The 16,908-nt window shown below is 46.0% G+C and overlaps 1 protein-coding gene and 1 long non-coding RNA gene across 2 annotated transcripts in view; one reads left to right on the top strand and one right to left on the bottom strand.

Moving 5' to 3' along the window:
* LOC126487829 (uncharacterized) overlaps positions 1–5,119 on the top strand; it is a 66,345-nt gene extending 61,226 nt beyond the window's left edge. Inside the window, exon 3 of the long non-coding RNA XR_007588509.1 lies at positions 5,008–5,119. This is a non-coding gene — a long non-coding RNA (uncharacterized lncRNA). The remainder of the gene's footprint in view (positions 1–5,007) is intronic.
* Ptprn2 (protein tyrosine phosphatase receptor type N2) overlaps positions 1–16,908 on the bottom strand; it is a 704,719-nt gene that overhangs the window by 62,710 nt on the left and 625,101 nt on the right. Inside the window, exon 15 of the mRNA XM_050120851.1 lies at positions 890–1,037. Within this exon, the coding sequence (XP_049976808.1) occupies positions 890–1,037 (148 nt within the window). The remainder of the gene's footprint in view (positions 1–889; positions 1,038–16,908) is intronic.

Below are 16,908 nucleotides of genomic sequence, written 5' to 3'. Positions count from 1 at the left end.
GGTGTGCTCTGTCATTTTAGCGTGGATCCCATTCTGTGGGCTCTTCTGATGCTGACCTGAGACCAAAATAACTATGCTAGGCTCTCAAAATTGGGCTAGCAAAGTTCACTTTATTATTTCTGGAATATGAACAAGCACCTCTTGTCTTAAAGTGGAAGACAAGTTAGTCACATTCCTTATTCATCATCAACAGACCAACGTTTACCGAGTGCCTATTTGTATGGGAGACTTGGGTCACTGAGGGCTTCCTTGGGTAGGCTTAGTCAAAAATCCAGACTTCCCTTGGGACCAGTGATACCCATGGCCAGTGATGAGGAGGAGGGCCAGGTACTATGATGATGTACATGCCTAGTCCCTACACCAGGGGCTATGTGTCTTGCATGGCCACCTACTATATCTTAAGCACACAGTAGGAAACTAAGTCTTTCTCCAACGGAGTGACTTCAGGACTTCAGTGACATCCAACTGGAGTGAAGCCATCAAGATGTGTGGCAATATTGTACCAGTGACCACTGTTAATACTAACCTGGGATACATAGCTCTGTGTTAATCACCATGCCTAAACCCATAGCCCCATATGTTCACGGATTAGAATCCCATAGATTTCCTACACTAGAGCAAACAGTCATAGTGCTAGTTCCCATTAGGGTTCCTGTACCCCCAGCTGGCATTTTCAGAGCTCTCCACTGGGTCAAAAGAAGACTTGCTTTTGGAGATGGGACAGCTGCAGGGGGAACAAGGCGCTAGTCCTCAATGGGGGCTCAGATCAGTGGACAGAGACAGCGTAGAGCTGAGTGGTTCTGCAGACCAGAGTAGCAGGCAGAGTAAATCACAGCCAGGAGTCCCCACTTTCTGTCCCCCTGCTAGTTCACCCAGACTAGGTACATACAGGTCAGCACAGCCAGGGAACGGTTCTTGGATGCATTCTCCTCTTTCTGGGCCACAAGTGAGCTGTTGGGCTCTGCTTGGTAGGCACACAGTGCTTCCCACTCCTTCTCCAGTCGGTTCTTGTTCTTCAGATGGTCTTCCATGTAGGCCTGAAAAGGATACACAGAGTCAGGGCATGGGATCCAGGACTGGGACAAGTGCAGGGCTGGAACTAGGGCAGCTTTGCTTTGGGCTCAAGATGTGTGTGATTTCCCCACCCAAGGACCCAGCTTCAGCACTGAGACCAGAATTGTGAAGTGCACTCGAGCAGAGGTGATTGGCTAGAGAAGAAGGTAGATAAGACTGGTGAGAAAATGTGTCCAACTGGGGGACTGGGCCTGCCATAAGACTGTAGTATTCGTCTAGGATGGAGAGGAACAGACAGGAACTAGGGGCCAGGTCAGTGTGCTGGCTATGCTGAGGAGCTGGAGAGCTTGTCTGAGGAGGAGCAGGGTTAGGGGGATGTCCACAGACTGACAGTGGGAGCCACAGGAAACTTATGAGCAGGGGCAGCTGGGTGTGCGCTTGAAAACCTCCCTGAGAGCAGCATTCCTCAGATCAAGGAAGACAAAGACACAAGTCAAATGAAGTTATAGGAGAAAACAGTAATGCAAACTTAAAAACAGGACTAAACATAGCTACCAAAAATCCTGGGGGATGGAGCTTATCAAGTGACACCCTGCATGGCAAATCTTTCATTTTCTCCTCTTTCTAAGAGGACCATTGGTTCTTAAACTAGTAATCATTGGAGTTATCTACCTGAAAAATAGCAAGTAAGCTGCTTGAACACCACTTTGTAACCTGCCAAGATCCTGCTGGAAAGCCTCTGCGTAGATGCTGAAGCAGAAACACAGCCTTAACCAGGCCCTCTGGTGAGGAGGCAGAATGCTCAGCTTCCCAAGGGCTTGGGAGGGACAACACACACTGGGAGTGCCACTCAGTGCATACAGACTCCTATTTAGTGAGGAGCTATGGTGTTATCAGACAGTGCTACCAACCCACCAGGGACAGACACAACACACACTGGCATGGGAGACACTTGAAGTGTTAGTGCACATGCAAACGTGGAAACATGGGGTCAGGCAGCCATCTTGGGTCAGTCAGTCCATGGTGCGAGATAATTGTCTGTATTCTGTCAATCACATTTTAAATAAATGCTGATTGGCCAGGTAGGAAGTATAGGCGGGAAAACCAGACAGGAAGTAGAGGTGGAGTAAAGAGAACAGGAGTATTCTGGGAAGCAGGAAGCTCCCTCCGGCAGTTCTGCCCAGACCACTGAAGAAGCAAGATGTGAGCTGCCCCTCTGAGAAAGGTACCAAGCCATGTGGCTAACAGATAAGAATAATGGGTTAATATAAGCTACAAGAGCTAATAAGTAGCCTGAGCTAATGGGCCAATCGATTTTATAACTTATGGAGATCTCTGTGTGATTTTCGTTGGGCCTTACCTGCTGTGGGGAACTGGGCAGGACATAAACCCCAACAAGCAGGCCCCTTCATGTTACAAGTCCAGAGCCAAAGAACTCAGACCCACTGCTTTTGGGTCTGCCTCTCTCTCCATGGGGGTCTACACAGAAGTTGAACTTTGCTGAACCATTTAGACCAGAGCTGCTAAGATCTGTGCTAAAATCTGAATATCTCAGGGGCTAACCGACACGAGCCAGAGGAAGCAGAGTTAGACCCTGGATCGTCCCAGGCTTCATTGTCTTAGTACTTGCCAGTGAGCACACATTACTCTTACTGGTGGCTGAGCACACAAAGTCCTCTGACCATTCCCTGCCACCGAGACATTGTGTGGCCTCCACAGTTTACCAATCCACTCACTTCTGAAAACAGGAGACCTCCAGGAAGATCTGCTAAGAGGACCAACCCAGCTAATGAGGGATGGAGTGGTCCTGTCCTCTAGAGTGTTGTCTGTGGTTCAGATGAGTATAGCTCAGCTTTCCTTTCCTCCTCCCTGCTCTCTTTCCTGCCCCTTTCTGTTCTTTCTTGCTAGGCAAGTGCTCTACCATTGAGATTGATCCTCAGCCCCGACTGTGGACTTTTAGTTTGCTATATGCTATATGCAGACATAGGTTTTCAAATGTGACTGCACAAGAAAAAAAAAAGATGTGTACATATGTGCATGCCTGCACACACATGGCCTCTTAGTATAAAGTAGCCAGCCCCCAATAGCTAGCCAAGGGCTCAGTCTTCTTACTCCTGCCCACTGCTGAAGGAGCCGCTGCAGTCCTCCCAGCCAGTCCTCACTGCTAACACACACTCCAAGTGACAGGTGGCTTAGAATGGAAGGAACTCCACTCAGCTTCCTTGAACCTTTGACAGAAGTGTACATGGATCCATCTAGATATTAACTGTGCCCTGCTGGGCTACTTCCCTGTAGTCCTGTGCCCTGGGAGTCAGTGGGTACCTCCTTGCGGTCCTGTGCCCTTGCTGGGCTTCCTCCCTGTTGTCCTGTGCCCTGGGAGTCAGTGAGTACCTCCCTATGGTCCTGTGCCCTGCTGGGCCTCCTCCCTGTGGTCCTGTGCCCTGGTAGTGAGTGGGTATCAAAAAACTCTATAGGGATCCTGGAGATCCTCTAAGCCAAGCTGTTAGCTCTGGTTGGGTACTGAGGCAGCCTGCTTAGAAGGCCTCTTGCAACTGTCTGCACCTTGAGTCTCAACAGAACACTCTGCCAGTCTGTCTGCCCTTCCCACACACTGTTGGTCCTCAGGGCGCTCTGGCTTGGAGCTAGAGCCTGTGAGACAGAGTGATGGAAACCTGGGCAGAACCAGAATGGAGTCACAGCCACCTTCCCTGGAGACAACTGTGGCGAAATCTGGGGAAATGGCTCAGCTGGGAAAGAGTTCGCCAAGCATGATGGACCTGAGTTTGGACCCAATATCCATGTAAAGCAGCATGGTGGTGTGACCCTGCGATCTCGGTGCTGAGAAGATGGAGGCGACTCGCTAGCCAGACTTAGTCCAGTAAAATTGGAAAGGTCCAGGTCCAGCGAGAGACCCTGCCTCAAAATATAAGGTGGAAAGTGGTTGAAGATACCCAACATCATCCTCCAGTGTCCACACTTACATGTGCATGCACACTTACATGATGCATACATGAACACTAACATGTAAATGTGTACACATGTACAAATACTTGCACACACATGAATAACAATAATCATTGAGGAGCATCAAAGGTATATTTTTGTACCCCAATTTTTCTTTAAAATTCTTATTGTGTGTATTAGATGTGTGTGAGCATTCTTCAATGTATATGTGGAGGTCAGGGGATTTGGCTCCTCCTTCCACTGTAAGTTCCAGAAACTGAACTCAGGTCATTGAGTTTGCACGGCAAGAGCTCTGACCTGTTGCACCCTCTTCGCAGGTCCCTCTCACCAGTTCCTTAGCAGGGTAACATAATCTTAGCACAGTGTAGCCCTTCAGTTTTGTGAAATACTGGCAGGGTCATTGAGTCCAGACCTGGTGTAGGGACTAAGCGACAGGGCCAGTTAGGTGTGTAGCCTCAGAGTATGAAATGCTTCCTTCGTTCTAGAAGAAGGCACTAATGACTCTGGGCAGAGAGGCTGACCCTGGCTTTTCTTTAGAAAACCCTTTCAGGAAACCTATTATCAACAGCGGCCCTTTTTTTGTGGCAAAACAATAGCTTCTACGACAGGCCCTGGCAGGATCGCCCTGGTCCTAGGTACCATGTGTTGAAGTGTACCCTGTGAATTTTATTCATGAGAACCACAGCTCTTTAAATTGTACAGTCAGCTTCACCATGGAGTCACAGCAAGTTCACTTGAACTTCCAAGTTCAATGCAGCCTGAGCTCTAGGCTTCAGCTTGGGTGGTGGTGGCGGGGGATGAGGTAGGTCTTGACTGTCATTTCCTCCTGAGAATTCAGTCATTTTTCGACAAGCTTCATTGCAATGAAACCAATCTAAGGTTTTCATTCTCTCAGCAAGCACTGCTCACCAGGCTGTGCCCGGCCCCACACATCTCTGTTTGATCAGCATTCCCTATTAATATTTATATTTATATGGAGCATGGTTCATGGGCTGGAAGTGATGATCATGTCTCTCATCCACATTCTAGGCTCTGGGATGGTTTACCTTCGTGGTCACCTTGGCTGGATTTAGACTCACCTAGAGGATATACTGCTGAACATGCCTGCGAAAGGCAGACTCATCGTGAGCCTGGTGGCACCATCAATGGGCTGGGGGCCCAAACTGAGAAAAGGAGAAAGGGAACTAGTGCCGGCATTCCTCTGCCTGAGACCCTGGTCTTCTGAGATGTGTGCAAGCAGCCTTACCCTCCTGCCACTCCAGCTACCATCTCTCTCCATCCTGATGGACTACTTCCTCAAGCCACCAGGCAAAACAAACTCTTCCTTCCTTAGGTTGCTTTCTGTCCATCATTTTGTTGCAGCAATTAATATGAAGTCTTCCTTTCTGGTTTGTGGTTTGTGGTAAGAGTCTGCGGGGAGGCTCAGCCTTTGTAGTGAAATAGCATAATAGATTAAAATGATCCGTAAAAACAAAAACAAAAATTGCTGTATTTTTGTCTGTCCTGTGGCCTGCTCGTCCAGGAGGAGCAGTGAGACCAGAACAGATTGGGCAGTGTTTTCAGACCAGCCAACTTCTGGCTGCCAGGCCAATAGACTTACAATTTAACTGTATCCACACTTATTCTGTAGAGGGCATTCAGGCGTGAGTCTTTTTAAATGGCCAGTTGAACATCTTAATTGCATGGATAAGCACAGAGGTGAAAACTGTACAGCAGGAGACCTTTGGTTTTGGTGTATGTACATGTTCACATCTGGGTGTATGGGTGTGGAGGCTTAGGGTCTGTGTCCAGTCTTTCTCAATCATTGTCTATCTTATTCTTTTAGGCAGTCTATCCTCACTGAATCTGGAGCTCATTTGACTAGACTAGCTGGCCAGTGAGCGCCAAGGATTCGCCTGTCGCTAGTCCAGGAATTCCTGGCACGTGCCACCATGCCTGACTTTTATGTGGGTGCTGGCATTCACACTCAGACCCTCATGCTCGTATGGTAAGCAGCTTACCTACAGAACTATTTGGCTAGTCCTAGGGGTTTTGTTTTTAAATTGCGACTTTCTAGTTATATAAATAACCTAAAGAAATGAATAGAAAATAAGGACAGAAAGAAACAAAATACACCAGCAACCAACACCAAGGAAGAACACAACGCTTTAGTCAATTCTGCTTTTTCTGATACGTGGGAGGGCTGGTTGTGTTTGCTGTTGTTTTTTTGTTTTGTTATCTTTAGTGCTGACTGCTGTAGTTAGGTTTTAATTATTTGCAACACTATGGGGTTTTTCTTTTGAAAATGAAAAAATGCTCATATCACGCATATCGGGTTTGATCTTACATATGGGAGAGCAGATCCTAGAGAGATTAAACAGTTGACTGGGAATGTCCCCAATCTCCAAAGCTTCAGCCTGGTCTCAGGATCCGCTGCTGAACTAGTCCTAGCCATGGTCACAGCTACTCTCGTTGCTTCTTCACAAATCAGTGTGAGTGTTTACCCAGTACGGACAGTTTCCAATGTTTCAGAGGGTGTCTGAGTCTTGCAGAGCTTTCTACACTATCTGCCATTCCTTGTTAACAATCCTAGGAGATATCTTTGTAAATTAAGCCAGTAACAATTTAGTAACAACTTAGTAACAATTTAGTGGCAATAATTCAGATTTTACCTTGATTAGATCAATCCCAACACTTGATTTCTTTGAGAAATTTTACTTTTTTCCTTTAAAGGACACATACTGAGGCTCCTTTTTCTTGACACATTCAAGTTGGCAGCATCATTCCTGTGCTTTGGGCTATTACTAAGCAGAATACTGCTTACTTGAACACCATGGTACTGTGACAGCTGATTTGATATTAAGAAAGTGACTAGCAGGTAGGCTGTGTCCACAGGGGATATACCAGACAAGAGTGTGATTTGCCTGGATGGAGTCAGAAGGCTCAAGTTTCCATCACGGGACTCAGAGGGTATCATTTAAAATTCTCCAGTGATTTAATTTTGTACACAATGTTCTCAGACCACAAATGACTGCAGGTAGCTGTCACTTAAGAAATGAGAGAGGATCTGGGGTGTTGATGGCATTTAATTCATCGAAAAATCCCCAGGGGTGGGTCAGCATTGTTTGCTGATCAACTTCCCCTTCACTTGCTGGTTTCCATCCCACAAGACTGCAGTCCCTGCTGTCTTCTGCTTGAGCAAATCCATTCAGAAATGGAGGCCCAGCTCAAAACCAGCTCTGCGCTCACCTTTCTGACTGGAACCTGCTGTCATGCCCTGTCCACACAGCTCCGTATGACCTTACTGTCTGTCCTGGCTGGTTTTATGTCAACTTGACACAAGTCATCAGAGGAGGAGCCTCAACTGAGAAACAGCCCTCATAAGACCAGGCTGTAGGCAAGCCTATAAGGCATTTTTATTAGCAATTCATGGGGAAGGACCCAGCCCATTTTTGGTGTCGCCATCCCTGGACTGGTGGTGCTGGGTTCTACAAGAAAGCAGGCTGAGCAAGCCATAGGGGGTAAGACAGTAAGCAGCACTCCTCCATGGCCTCTGCATCAGCTCCTGACTCCAGGTCCTGCCCTGTTGGAGCACCTGCCCTGACTTTCCTCAGTGATGGACCTGAAGTGGAAACTGAAATAAAAACCCTTTCCTCTTAAGTTCCTTTGGTCATGGTGTTTCATCACAGTGATTGTACCCTGACTAGGACACTGCCTTATGATTCTGGAAGTTATAATCACCACCTATCCTATGATATGGGATCTTCATGTCCTATGTTCTGAGTCCCACCACCATCTCCCTGTGACTCTCATGTCTTGATCTAAGACTTGCTGTTAGCCCATGGCCTTCTCGTCCTATGGTCTGGGACTTGCTGTTAGCCCATGACCTTCTCGTCCTATGATCTGAGACCTTCCATCACCTCATGACCTTCTCGTCCTATGATCTGGAACCTTCCATCACCCCATGACCTTCTCGTCCTATGATCTGGGACCTTCCTTCATCCCATGACCTTCTCGTCCTATGATCTGAGACCTTCCATCACCTCATGACCTTCTCGTCCTATGATCTGAGACCTTCCATCACCTCATGACCTTCTCGTCCTATGATCTGAGACCTTCCATCACCTCATGACCTTCTCGTCCTATGATCTGGAACCTTCCATCATCCCATGACCTTCTCGTCCTATGATCTGAGACCTTCCATCACCCCATGACCTTCTCATCCTATGATCTGGGACCTTCCATCACCCCATGACCTTCTCATCCTATGATCTGGAACCTTCCATCATCCCATGGCCTTCTCGTCCTATGACCTGAGACCTATTATCACCCCATGACTTTACTGTCCTATGATCTGGGCTCTGCCCTCATCCCTAGGATCCCAATCTTATGACTCCAACCAGGCACCAGTCTACGTAAAGAATGCCTGTTCCTGTCAACACACACCCCCTGCTTGGTTCTCTCCATCTTTTCAGCTTTCACCCTTCATGAAACCAACCTTTCCTCAGGGAGATTGGTATTTTGGCCACTGCAGAAAGTGTTTGCTGGTCACCTGGGATTCCTATGACCCTGTTGCAGACTAAAATTCTGTATTGATGACGGATGCCCTCCAAATCCTCTGAAACATAAGACTATAAGTTTCAGGGAATACAGCAACATAAGTTATTTGAAATGTTTCACTATAAATTTCCCTTCTGACTCTTCCATTCAGGCAGTCCAGGAAACAGCTGCGAACCTATGGCTCTTGTCCCAGCACTCTCCTGTAGCCCTGGAAACACAATAATGGCCCTAAAAGCTCTATTCCAGAGCCCTGCTACCCCTAAGGTTTTGTCTCTGATATGCTCGCCTCTTTTTAAAAGTCTGTCCCCTTGCCCTCTCTTGTTCCCACACCTGCTGCGGCCGTACCTGTTCCTTAAAATCTCTCAGATACTTTCAAGTCTATTTGTACAGTCTGATTCCACGTTTGCAAGAAAACATCAGTGTCTTACTTTGCTTAGCACAATGGTCTCGGGCTCTACCTGTTCTCCTGTGAATGACAGGATTCCATTCATTCTTTGTGATTGAATGAAACACTATTGGAATCTGAAGGGCACACACCTAGAACCCAGTTCAGCATTTCTCTAACTTTGAGCCCACTAAGAGCCTCCAAGACCACTGATTCAGTCTTCTTCAAGGAGGGCTGTCCATTCTTTTAATGTTGGGTGAACTTCTGAGTGTTAACTAGAGCCATTTTCCTTACAGTTAAGTGTCATGTAACTGCAGGCAACAAGGCAACCTCGGCAGTAGAACTGGGACATTTTACTTGACAGCAAAGATGTTTCTGTATCTCATAGTGGAAGACTGGAGCAGCAGCCAGGAGGCGGTGCAGGCCTAAGTTATCCCTGGTGCTGCTCCTACACATGGCAGCCGCCTGGGCACCCAGGAGACTCAGCACAGCAGCAGAATGGAGTCTAGGGGGGATCAGCACTAGGCTGGCCCACTGAAGGTCACAGACACTGTGCTTCTTTGGAGGCTCTTAGCCCTCACTGTGATAGAAGTGAATACTTAGGAAAGAGTTATTGCTAGCATCAAGTAGAATAATGAAAATCAGCTCATTCCTTGCAACACAGCAAGGACAGAGCAGCATTCAGAAATAGGCCCACCAGGACCCACCTGGCACTATTTCACTAGTCAAGATACACAAAGAACATCGATGTCAGCATTAAATGAGGCCCCTGGGATCACAGACAGTGAGCACATAGAAACTTCCCCCGCAAAGCTTCATTCTCCCAGTGACTCTGCAAAAAGCAAGCATCTGCCCACCTTGGGGAAAGTGTTTTTTAAAGCTGAGTTTTGGTTTGGAGCAATTAGTACTAGGAAAGCTCAGCTTCCAACCCCCGCCTCGCCTCCCCCCCCCCCATTTTTACTTGGGAGCCCATTAGGGCACAATGCCCTTTAATTGACTGAAGCTATGGTCAGACCTTTTGTGGCAGAATACAATCCGCTCATGTTTTCTGTGACAAGACAGGGAGGGTAGAGCTTTAGTGTCACAAGCGAGGCCAATGCTTCTGAAAACAAGGAGTAAGACGCATCGATGCCATTTGGGGGAAACTGATGACCTTTGTTTCTTTAAAAATAAACACTGTTGCCTGTCTTCATTAATACATTGAATGGAAATATTCTTGTCAAGTGTTAAAATTCCAAACATAAGACATTTGAAGTTCAGCAAAAATATAACCAGTTACAGGATAAAGCAGGTGCGGCCACTCGCCTTTCCCTCATGCACATGGATACGAAGATTTAGGAGGTAGCACACATCTGCTTAGGTAAAGCCTGCCTGTGATCTAAAGATTTGTAACAGGCATATCCTGAGTACTGTTTCTTGATATAATATGGCAATAACATTACATATTCAAAGTTAGAAATTCAAAACGGCATGGGAAAAACTCAATGAAGGACATAGTCAAGTGGTCAGTGGGGAGAGGTTCATTGTTTTTTAGCTTAGGAAAGATGCACTCGGAACAGGAGCCACAGACTATAAAAACACAAGAACAGAGAGGCATCGGGGTACAAATAGCTTCCCTGTCCATCTTAGAAGTAATGCACCTCTTACAACATGCAGGTCCCAGTGAGCCCTAAGAGTGTGCAGGCAGGCACCTGCCAGCAGCCTGAGAATAAAAATAGACATGGTATTCTGAAACTCTGTTTCTGGATTCTCCATGGAGAGCCCGAGAAGGAGGAATAGGACAAAAATAAATGTGGGGATTAATGGAAGACCCTTTGGGGAGTTTTTCTTGCTAGTGCAGTTTAGAGATTGCTTTGGTGGAATGTTTTTAAGAATGAGGCATTCTGACTGGAAGCCACAGTAAAATGCCAGGCTTCCCTTATCCTAGTGACCTGGGAGTGGCAGAGCAGATTCAGCTGGCCAGCAGAAGCCTCCGACATGGCTAAGAGCTGGCTTGGCCGGTAAGTGTGAGCTGGGATAATTTTCAAGCTTGTCTCCTAAAAGCTTTGCTTCTCAAGCTGACCAGGTCTGACCAAGGACCTTGAACAGCTGTTTTCAATGTGATTTTTCAAGTGGCTAATAAATGTACTCTCCGTCCTCTTATTGAAATCAATCAAACTGTGAGGATAAAAAAAAAATCACAAATCCTTGGTGCAGTAGAAATACCTCAAAACCGAACACCATACAGAGAAAGTCCTCAGCCAACACTCAGTTAAGGTGGAGGAGCAGGCTTCACGAGCAAGTCAAGGTGATGCAACAGCACAGGGAAGACATGGCAAGTTCAGTGTGTGGGGGTTTGAGGCCACAGACACTGTTAAATTATCAATTTCATTAAAAATCCTTCTCATGTATTGAGGTTTGGGAGGACGGGCCTTGTCATCGAATCATGTGTTCAAGGCTGGCTGAGCTGCAGAGAGTGTTCAAAGCCAGTCTGCTCTACATAGAGAGATCCATCTCCCAAATCCTTTCTGTAATGGAAAATGCATGAACTAAGTACTCCCTGGCCTCAAATAACGCTCAAGAGATCGGTGTGCCCTTCCTAAGTGTCATGGGGAGTTGCTTCGGGGTGGACCTGCTCCTTGGAAGTGAAACAGCCACATTTCACTTGCTTTGAAAGATAAAAGAAAAAAGGCTATATCTTAATTGCACAGAGCACAGTCCACTGGAAATTGGAAAATTAATAATACATTGTCATTCTATAATGTTGACTTTTGGTATTCCCTATACAGACTGAAGTTGAGAATTACAAGTTCCACTGGTAAACGGTTCTGGATGCCCAGATGGCCTGAGACTAGCCATGACTCCAGGTCATTTTTATTGCTTGTCACTGGGATGCTAGGAACAGAGCCTGGGACTGTGAGCATGCTAGGTCAACACCTGGGCTCTGGGTTGCACCCAGCCCATGACACAGAGCTCACCAGAGAGCTCTGAAGGATGCTCCTAATACCCAGAGGCACAGGAGCCTGTAGATGCTCAGCTTCCCCTGGACTGTGTGATGCAGACTTGTAGAGGAAAAATAAAACCACAGTTCTGTAGACTTAAAGTTAAGGCAGAAAGTATCGGTGAACACATTACTCCCCAGAAGTATTCTGATTAAGCCTAAATAATTAATTAACTTTGTCCTTTTTCCCTACTCATAACAAGCAGGGGAAGCTTTGTCTGTTTCATTCTGGGATTTTCCAGCTCGATGTAATATATGATGTGGCACAGGACAGGGTTAGGGATCTCTGTGTGAAGACTGTAGGACATGGTGCTGCTTTGATGAGGGTAACAGTCCTTGCATGCTCATGCCACCAGGTTGTTGTCCTCAGAGGCACTCAAAGAATTATAAATGAACAATTTTATGACTCTCATTATCTTATTTAACATCTTAAAAATGAAGGTTATATGAACATTGGTAAAATACAATGATGAATAGAAATGGAAAATAATTAAAGGAATTGTACCCCCTTTCCCAGTGTGCAGAACCATTAATATTCACAGTCAGGGCAGGTGCTTTGTCTGGCAAGCTGGGTCTGAAACGCTGGAGCTGCATCTAGTTAAGGCTGGTTGTTCCGCCTCTTTCTGTCCTCCTATTGGCTATCAGCTAGTTTGATCAGCCTGACTTTTGAGTCTGAGTACTGCAGGCTTTGGAACCCAACCACCAGCTTGTAGAAGTTCTGATCTGAGGGGCTAGATTCCCTTGGGTGGCAAGTCCACAGAACACAAATAAACGTAATTAACAAGGGTCAAAGGTGTGAGGGTTGAGCTGAGGGAGGCACTGCGTCTGTGTGTTTGGAGCAGCTTAGGATCTGGAAATGAGAAGGTTAGGGTGCTCTAGGGAAGGAACCGCAAAGCTCCTAGTTTGAGGTGAGAATGGATTTGGAACTTTCCAGAGAGGAGTTGGGTGGAAGGGAGAGGGAGACAGAGTGAAGCTGCCAGCCTGGTCATTCAGAAGCTTGGCTGTGGCAAGGAGCCAGGTGTTTATTTTAAGAGCAAGGGGAAGCCATTGGAGCATCTACAGTAACAGAGGCATCCGGTGACAGTGCTTCAGAAAGGTCATTCTGCACAGGGCAGACTGATTACATAAGCCGGAACTCCCGCTGCCTCCATACCCGTTGCAGTGGTTGAGATTTTCCTAACAACAGAAGAGATGAAGTGATGGAGAGTGTGCATGTGTGCTGTGTACCCTGCTGCAGAACAAACTAGAAGATCTTAGCCCCATTCACCGCCCATTCTGGGCTCCTTGTCTTCCTCGGGTCCTCAAGTTTCTGCAAGCATTCAGTTACAAAATACTTGAGTTGTTTAAGCTCTATCCCAGCAAAAAAAAAAAAAAAAAAAAAAAAATCTTAAGATTTGATCTAATCAGGCAATAATGGAATGAGGTCAAAAGTCTGAGAAAAAAAAAAAGTCTTAAAAATTTCATCAAATGACCTTGATGCTTCTAAAACCATTCAGGCTTTTGTTACATAGACCAATATTTGTACATTTAGTTAATACTTCTGTCTAGCTATAGGCAACCTCACCAAAGGTAAGGGAACTCCAAGTAGCACCCAAAATTAACAGCCAGTAACTTAATACAGGGCTTGGGATTTGAAGGCAGTCTAGGTAACACAGAGCCTTGGCTATGCCTTTCCACAGAGAAGGTGTTCTCAGAGTGTTCAGGCTGAACTCCAGCATGCATCACAACACAAGGTGTGCTGTGAAAGCCACAGTCCTGGCAAGTGGACGAACCCTGGTGTGTGGGAGCACTGCACTGCCCTCAGACCACCTGGGTCCCACAGAATATTTTATGAACGATTCATACATGGGAGGTCGAGGGGCTCCAGTCAGAAAGGTATATTCAGATTGAGATGAAGATGGTGACAGACTTGGGGGAAAGAGGAATTTTAAGACATGAAAACATCACAGATGCACATCATACAGTGGCCCCTAAATGTGGGGTGACCTAGAAGTCTACAAAGGTCTGCAGCAGCTCAGCCTGTCACCTCATCCCTCTATCAGTAAATCAAATGTGTGTGGATTTTCCTGGGAGACTGACCACAGGAGGCCGCCTGAGCGTCCTCAGAAAGCTCAGCACTGGCCTATCTCTCTGGCCCAGGGGTCTCCACCCACACGGGGGTATAGGTGTAGCCCTTAGTCAGTACCTGACTCAACAAAAGATGAAATTTTAGGCCTCCCTATAAACCAAGTCACCTTCGTGTGAAACTGCTTGGTCCAGGACCTGGCACTCCCTGGGCAATGACAAAGAGAGAGGCCCCTCTCGGTCCCTGGAGTGGGAGAAAGCTCTTACCACTTTAGTGTGGTCAGAGGCTGATCACGAGAGTCAGAAGCCTCTCTGAAGTCCTGCAGTGCCCGCTGTGGGCTCAGGCGATAGGTTCCAGCTCTCCAGCAGTATTGACCGTTTATTATCTACAAGCCAATGAACCACGAGAAGGGGATGAAGGCAGAGATCTGTGATATTAAACAATGAAATGTTCATTTCTTTTCAAATACTCTCACATCTGTTAAATTCTTTCAGCCTTTTTCTCTAACTGGCTTATAGACTCACCCGAGCCAGGGTATGTGGGAATATTGCATAATCCATTCCCAGAATGCATGAGCAGATCTGTACCCCATAAAATATTCATTCACTCTCAAAAATATTTGCACCCTGCTGTCAAATGTAGACAAATTCACCCAGAGTATCAGAAAATGGCCATTTTAATAGAGAATGCTCTCCCCAAGTCTCTCTTCGCACTAAAACATATTCTCCAAAATTATTTTCATGAGAAAGATTAACAGTTTCAACATTAACTGCTAACCCTTTTCATTTAAAACTCTGCTGATAAAATTCTTTGCTTGTCATTCAAATGTGAGTCATAATTATAGATTGCAGCCTCCGTCTCGGGCCTCATTAATGATAAATTGTATGGAAGTGTGAAGCCAAAGTCAGCTTTGATACATCTCAAAACTCAATTTCCACGGCTTCTTTTAGCTATGTACAATTAATTACACAGTTAATAAGGGAAATATATTAATGAAAGGAGCATTATTTACCCAGACCGCCCGCCTTTACCAAATATCTTTTGTATGCTTCTCACCTTGTAATTTTGGCGTACAGACAGTTTAAAAGGGAAAAAAAAATTAAAAAAAAAAAAAGCAAAAAACAATACAATTGACAAAGTGGAGACTTTTAATCCCAGTCTGCAGCAACTCTGATTAAAAACAAGTCTAAAGGAATTTTAATCCAGTTTTATATTTCTCCTGACTTCTGCTTTCTGAAAGTTCTGAAACAACCCTTTGTCAAATAAATAATTACCACTAAGCTACTGTGCTGTGCCGAAGATATAGTTATCTCCACAAATTGAAAAGTCGGGGAATTTTAGAAGAAATTACGTGGAAGACAAAGAGAAAAACCCTGTCATTCTGAATAGATCGGCAGCTCCATTCTTAACCTTTGAAACCTCTCTCTGAATGATCAAATCCGCTCATTCTGTTTGGATAATCAAAGTTTGACCACAATTGCTTAACAGACACCAATACCAGCCTTTTCGAGAGCCACCTTCCCCAGCTTTGCTGAAGTCTGAAATCAGAAAGAGAAGTACCAAGGCAATCTGAGTAAAGCTGGGTGTGCTCCTTCTTTCTAACACAGGGAAGTCTGAGAGGGTTCATTGCAAACCTTTGTTTTACAGCATATTCGTGTTAGTACAGATTGGTGATATTCTTTACTAGATAAGAAAGTAGCCATTCGATTCCAATCTTCACCGCACCCCTTTGATTTAAATAACATACTTTAAGGTAGGATATCTTTGAAAATTCTATTACTAAGCCAACACTGTATCCTAAAGGGCTCAAGGGAAGGCAGGAGAAAAAGGGGTTTAAAGTGTACTACTGATTTTGATTACAAAGTCTGTCCTTTCAGAAGGGTAACAAATTCAAAGGAGAAAAACAAATTAAAAAAATTCCACAGCAAACATTATCAACCATGCCCTACATGCTGGGGCCCCATAGAGTATGCCTTTGCCCACACCCAAATTAGGAGGGCCAGGCAGTGCTGGTGCCTTTAAGAGCCTCTTCCAGGACCCCTGCTGTGTACTATTTCTGTATGCAGAGTTACAACAGATTCATGAGTTTAAACCAGTCACCTCCCCTCACCCCAACTCGATGGTCTCTTCTACAAAACTCAAACAGCTGCTTCCAAGTCACAAAGACAGGAGCTAAGGGTCTCAAAGACCCAACGCCTTCCCAATACCCAAAGTAGCACAAGAAGGCCCTGAGGACACATTTCTGCTCTGTGTGGTTAGGGCAGGGAAACCTTTGGGAGGAGGGAAGAGGAGAGACGGTTGCTTAGCAACACACAGCAGCCTCATGGTTACAAAGCAGCGGGGCTTTTCTTAGCAGCGGCCTTTTATATTCTGTGCCAGTGATGTAGTCATTACGATTTTCTGATGAAGTTTTTAGGAAGAATAAAGAATTCCAGCAAGTGTGGCAAGGTTTCCGAGGACAGTGACAGCTAGGGGCTCTGCTGTAGGAGCAGTTAGGATACTAGGCTCTCCAACATGCTACAGAGTATTTGCAGAGACTTTGAACATGTCCACCGCAAGAGGCTGCTTTGATTTTTCTCTCTCTAAAGCTAACAGGCTATGTGCTCATGAGGAGATAACACAGGGTCAAAGAAACTGACTCTGCACCAGCAAGATGACATTACACACGACCAAAATCCAGGTGCCCAGTTCCTTCTCAGCCGAAGAACTGCAGCTCAGGGGTCTGTCTCCTCTACCTCCCCAGAGCATCCTAGCAGAGCAAAAGAGGTGAAGTGAAAGCAAAAGATCGGGTGAGATGCAGGAGGGCTCCCTCGTCTCATCCCGTTGCTCCAGACACGGCAGAACACGCAGGCGTGTCACACTGTGGGGTGACAACTAGAGTGAGACCATCACATATCCTTAGTCTCTGCCCAGCTCAATGCCAGTCATACCGTGGGAGTGCCCAAGCCACACGCCACACAC

The sequence above is a fragment of the Alexandromys fortis genome, unplaced genomic scaffold (genome assembly GCF_014885135.2).
Source record: "Alexandromys fortis isolate MF-2015 unplaced genomic scaffold, M_Fortis_MF-2015_v1.1 scaffold_182, whole genome shotgun sequence".
Classification (NCBI taxonomy): domain Eukaryota; kingdom Metazoa; phylum Chordata; class Mammalia; order Rodentia; family Cricetidae; genus Alexandromys; species Alexandromys fortis.
The sequence above is the reverse complement of the archived record's forward strand: the minus strand, read 5'-3'. Positions and strand labels throughout refer to the sequence as shown.